At 40.4% G+C, this 6,000-nt stretch overlaps 1 protein-coding gene across 1 annotated transcript in view; it reads left to right on the top strand.

Moving 5' to 3' along the window:
* eya4 (EYA transcriptional coactivator and phosphatase 4) overlaps positions 1 to 6,000 on the top strand; it is a 46,248-nt gene continuing 40,248 nt past the window's right edge. Inside the window, 2 exon segments of the mRNA XM_079255434.1 lie at positions 1 to 145; positions 3,600 to 3,649. Coding sequence (XP_079111560.1) covers positions 3,617 to 3,649 — 33 coding nt within the window. The 5' untranslated portion in view covers positions 1 to 145; positions 3,600 to 3,616.

Below are 6,000 nucleotides of genomic sequence, written 5' to 3'. Positions count from 1 at the left end.
TTGATCCAGTCAGTGACAGCCTGCGAACAGCAGGGAGAGCTGTGCGGCGGACACACCGCACATGATTATGAGCGCTTCCAGGCTCTGAAGGAACATCTGGGAGCTTACTTTTTTGCAGGAAAGACAACAACCTATTTGGAAATAGGTAAGCTGTAATAGCTCACGTTTTGTTTAAATGTGTTGATTGTGTTTACTTTTTAAATGCAATTTTAAATCTATGATTTAATTTCACTTAGTCACAGTTGAATACACTTGTGGTGTTTAAAAGTCTGAGAAGCCCTCCAGTCATCACAGGTGTTGACTGTGATTCATGTGCAGATTTAGAAAAAGTCTAAAAGATATTTTGTTGTTCGTGCCTGATATTAAAATAATTACGAGGAATTATTAAGAAACATTTTATTTAAAAATATAAAGTTAAGAGCTTTTCACATTTTACAACAATAACCATATTATGAATAGAAATTTTTGTGCTAATTTTTTATTTATTTAGATCTCATGCACGTGGGTGCTTTAATCATTTATTGATACATTGTTAAACCATGACCTAACAGCTGATGAACAATCGGCTGCATCCAGGATTGGTGTTTTTCTATAAACGGCTTAAAAAACAATAAATCCAAACAAACTAAACTTTTGTTTATTTATTTTATGTATCTATTTTTATATGAGTGACTGCAGCTCTGTGATGTTGCGTTATTTGTATCCAGCGTTTAGTGGACTCATGGAGAGAGTTTGGTACCCCCGCCGTGCGCCGTCTCCATCCCGCTGTGCGTCCTTTGCGTTTCCTCCCCATCATCTCCTCTCTTCCCACGTGGAGTTTGTGTTTATATTTGATATGTAGGAAATGGGAATCTTATACCATGGCCCGGCTCTCGGGGCTTGAATGCCCTCTGGCTATAGGCCTGCCCCTAACAACATGACAAGTTACACGCCGATGCAAAATCTGATAGGGGCCTGCTGCGCCGTAATTCGTGCAGATTAGATTTCACATTAAGGACTCATACTTAACCAACGTGCATTAATGCGCAAGACATGGATGGACTGGAATGGATGAAATCTTCCACACGGAGAAGATTGAAAATGCAACAACTTCAGCCGGATTCCTCTACATGAAAGTATCCGCTCTGTCATAATTGCGCTTATTTGGAAGTTAATTTTTGACACTATGAAGTCGAAGCAAATAAAAAATAATTATTTGATATATCTATTTATTTATTCATCTATTTTCCATCAGTAAAATGCGTCATATAGGCCACATTAACAATTCAGTTTTTTTACACGGGTTGCAGTGACTCTTATTTATTTTTTATCTCCTGGGATCAAATCTGAGAAAAACTCTCTTTTAAAAAAACTATAAAATTGGATATTGCACGCGAATAATAATAATAATAATAATAATTTTTTTAAAAAAAAAAAACATCTTTAAAGTCAGTGTTAATTGTAAAAATAAAAAGAGCCTAACTCTTTCCACTTTACAGTTGTCCTAAAACAGGCCATCCCTGCAACATGCTTGCGTAAGCAGTTGAATTCTCTCAGAAAAACCTGGCAATGCAGTGGTTTATGTCACACACAGAGATAATGCCTGTCTGCATCTCGTTTATATGATAAAACATTTAGAGGTTAAAAAAAAAAAAAAAAGAAAGAAAAAGGAAAAAACATTCTCTCTTAATCATCTGGTTGTTGCGTAAAAACAGTCGCTAAATCGATCATATTTAAATAGAATAAAATGTGACTTTACACTGCAGCCTGCGGTTTGCGCCGCATTGTCCTCTCTTTGGCTCTCAGAGCGTGAAATTACCGCAGTGCAGCCGCGATGTGCACTTTCTAATCCTCCCTCCGCCGCCCTATATGTGTTCCTTATGTCGCTGTCAATAGCCATAGTAAGAAATATAATTCTCTCTTCTGGGACTTTGAAGGAAATAGCAGGCATTATTGATCCCCTGTTTAGTGTCAGGTAACAGGGTGGGTTTAGGGCCGCACCACTTACAGGAGTGTGTGGAAGCACACAAGCCTTCAGTAACGTTTCAGACTATTCAATCATCTTTTGCTATAATAATTTAAACCACATCTTTAATCCATAGGATAACTACATTAAAGATAAAACAATATCAAATGTTATTTGAAAACTCCAAAACTTACAAACCTTCATCATTTCATCACCTAAAAAAAGGAAACTTTTACTTTTAAAGGTTACTTTGCGAGTCACATATTTTTGTTAAAGACATAAGAGACATAAAAGAAGGAGTGAAACACTAAAAAGAAAGTGAGTTGATCATGTCCTCCACAAAGGTGAGATAGAGAGAAAGATGGAGGGAGAGGGAGGAGGATTGAGGCTGGAGGCTGGGACACAAATCAATTCACCTGAGAGACGCATTATTGTCTTCGGTTTCAGGCCAGGAGGAGCTGAACGCTATGAAAAATTAAAAGGATGCCAGTTAGTTTAAAAGATTGAGCCAGTGAACTCCTCAGTGAATCCCACACACACATTGCACGACTGCTCACATAACCTTGATGGTAGTTCCTCATATTTTTAGAAGGATTCGGTTGGAACTGAAATATTCTGATAAATGAGGGACTAAATATTTATCATTTCCTTGTCATTTTGTATTGTGCAACCTGCACTCGTACAAATGTATGCACATTAGCCAGACACACAAAAGGATTTGATCATGGCACAGAAAAGGGAGCTTTTGTAGCTTTTCAGCATGCAGGTGCAGAAAAATCTTCAGCTTGAGTTCAGTTTCACAGATGCTTTGAAAACTGACATTTTCATGGAGAACCTAAGCTGGAAATGGTTCAGTGGCACTCCTTACGTTGCTGGGAACAGCAGATCTAATGACAGGGGAGGACTTTTGTGTTTGCATGCGATCGTGCATCTTTGCAACCTATTCTTTTGTTTAGCTGTCAAACTTTGCTGGCGCCCTTTTGCGCGATAAATCAGAGAGGAGCCATTTTGTGCTCTCCTGTTGGGGTGATGGTATTGTTGTCTATTGTTTTCAGCTGGTCTTCTGTTGCAGCGTCGCTTTTTGCATTTCAGTAGGAAATACTGTCAAGAAACCAGGTGTAATTCACTGATAGCAGAATCTTATCTTCCCTTAAGTTGTAGACAATCGCCTCGCTCCCAACTCCTGCGCCAACCTGTCTCCTGTCTGGTATTAATGGGGTCACTCACTGTCTTCATGCACTAGCCAGCCACTGTGTCTGTGGTCCAGAGCCAGCCAAGCAGCCATATCGTTTACACTTCTCCATTTTCATTGTTGATATTTACTTCTGCAATTTACTTCTCTCCACTTCACCCTCAGCCAAAGATGATATGCTGAAGTTAACACTGCTGCTTCCCTCCCTCAGTCTCCTGTTGCTCAGACATAAACACACTGACAGATGCAAACAGACATACAAAAAAAAAAAAAGAAAAAGAAAAAAGAATAGAGTATGGTGGGTGGTTTTATCCACAATGCAAGTGATCAAATAAAAAAAGCCATCCCGTAAAACAAGTGTTTCCAATAATATCCCTGCCAAGAAGTTAGTTCAGGTGATCATTCATTAAACTTGGTACAATCACTGACACGTGTTTCATTTTCTCTTTCTTGCCTCTCAAGTGTGGCAGAGAGAAGCCATGGAGGCCTCACAGGACCTCAGCGAACAGATGGTGAGTTAAAGGCTACTGTATGCACGGGAGTGTATGTGTGTCACTGGATGGGTGAGTAAGAATAACTTCTATTGGAGACAAAAGTGTGAGGTATGTGTGTATTAGACAGATACAGAATTTGCCCATGAATATGTGTGTGTGTGCACTAACACACAACAGATGTGGCTCAGTGACTGTACAGTAACCATATGGCAGCAGTCAGAGTTAATGAGGCTTTAGCTGAGGCAATGATGGACACAGACATTAATTCAAGAAAACCTGTGTGTGTGTGTGTGTGTGTGTGTGTGTGTGTGTGTGTGTGTGTGTGTGTGTATGTGTGTGTGTGTGTGAATTTGGTGTGAAAAAAAAATTCCAGTCAATGAAAAAGTAAAGTAACTTGGTCTTCGTTGGCTGTTTGTCAGTCGCATTTATTTGATTAGATAGGAAAATAAATAAGCGCTGAGAGATATTAATAAACACATGCGCACACACACACACAGAGCCAAAGGGTTTGCCAGGGTCGCAAGTCCGCAGGCCATCTCTGCATCACCGCAGCGTCCCAGTTCTGCTTGTTTAAAGATCAGCCCGTATTGTTGGGAAAATGATTTTGGCGGCCAGTGAGGGCCGCTCGCATTTCAAAGTCGTTAGTCAGCCACCAGAACAGGTGTAATTTCATCTTCTCCACCTCCTCCTCCTCCACCAAGCCTCACTCTCTCCCTCTCCCCCTCTCTCTCTCTCTGACCTGCCAGCCTCGACAGTAATAATAGTGCGAAGTGGGACAGAGCTCATGAAGTATGTTGTTTTTCCCCTACTTTTCTGTTGTTCCGTCAGACTCACTCTGGGTCGGATTACGAGCTGACCCCAGTGGAGCACATGTCACTCACACATACAGTACGTCCACACAACAAAAAGAAAGAAAGACGGCGAAAGAGCAAGCAAGCAAGCTAGAAAGAAAGAAAGAAGAATCCATCTTGTCTCACTGCCATCTAGACATGAAATATTGATGTCCATATTCCTCATTTACCTCACCTTCTTTAAATAGGGCAGTGATATCATTTATAAAGTGAATTTGAGCTGCAGCACAAAGACATTGATTAATTGTTCGGGTTGGAAATGAGATCTCAGAGCAAGGACAGCAATTTTAATCAAACCACGCAGAGCTCGATAGTCTTATAGAGCAGAAATCTCTTCCTTCCAGGTGTTTGACTTTCCTTTGCTTTAAGCAGTTCATCTTGTTTTGTGAAGCGTGTAAAAAGTTCATTCAATTTGAATCAGTTTGTTGGCATCTGTTTTGGTTTCTCTGTGTTTCGGACAGTACAGCGGCATAGTGGTTAGCTTAGCAGCCTCACTGCAAGAAGGTTGCTGGTTTAAGCCTCGGCTGGGGGGGGTTGAGCAGCGACCTTTCTGTGTGGTGTTTACCAGGTGTTCTTGCTTCTATCCACAAGACATGCTATGGTTAATTGGTCACTTATCACTTGTAAGCTGCTTTGGATAAAAGCGTCTGCACACGTAGACCAAGCATTGATAATTGCAGTCAAAGCGGCCTGCTAAAGCAACTTCTATCACCATAAGTTCACTTCGGAAGCTGCTAGTTTTCAGTCATGTGGCATGATACACCGAGTCAGATGCTTGTATTGCACTTCAACTTTCCTCTGATGGAGTTTTTTGTTTAAAACTATCGCTACCAACATACAAAATTCATGTTTTACCTGAATTTTAGTATCTTCAGAAATTCTCTGTTGTAAACCTGATTGCTGCTTTGAACTAGCAGACTGTGTTTCACATGAAACAATAAACAGTTCTGAACAACATCCGAGAAGTATCTCCTGCTCACTGTTACTGTATGTACTTTTGGCTCAGGTGATGTATAACGTTTTTAACAACTATTTTGTTGACTAGGAAATGGCTGATCAGCAATTCCAGGAATTCCATCATTTTCCTTGCCGGTGCTTCATCTTTTCCTTTCCTGGTACCATTGAAAGACAGCACAGCCTGCTGGTTGCGTGTTCTCTGATTTCTTTATCTTTCTTAGTTTCTAATGTAAAGTCTAGATAGACCTGAGTGAGAAGCTTGTACAGTGAAGTGTGCGTGTCTGTATAACTGCACATAGACTTTGTTCACCTCACCAATATAAAACTGGATTTCTCTGAGGATGGCCAGAGCGGTCATAACCGATCGAGCTGAAAGTCTAATCGTTCTGTCATGGTCATCTGCTAAACAATGGATGGTGGGTGATCTGTGAATCCCAACACTGTAACAATCAGTCATATTGTCCACCAGCTACAACTTTGTTCTGATTAATGTCCTGTTGATATCATATGGTGAAGATCATAATAATACTTTTCAGCTGTTTACAGAAGGCTGAGATGCTG

This window comes from Telmatherina bonti, assembly GCF_933228915.1.
Source record: "Telmatherina bonti genome assembly, chromosome: 16".
Taxonomy (NCBI): Eukaryota; Metazoa; Chordata; class Actinopteri; order Atheriniformes; family Telmatherinidae; genus Telmatherina; species Telmatherina bonti.
This window is presented reverse-complemented; position numbering and strand designations above follow the sequence as displayed.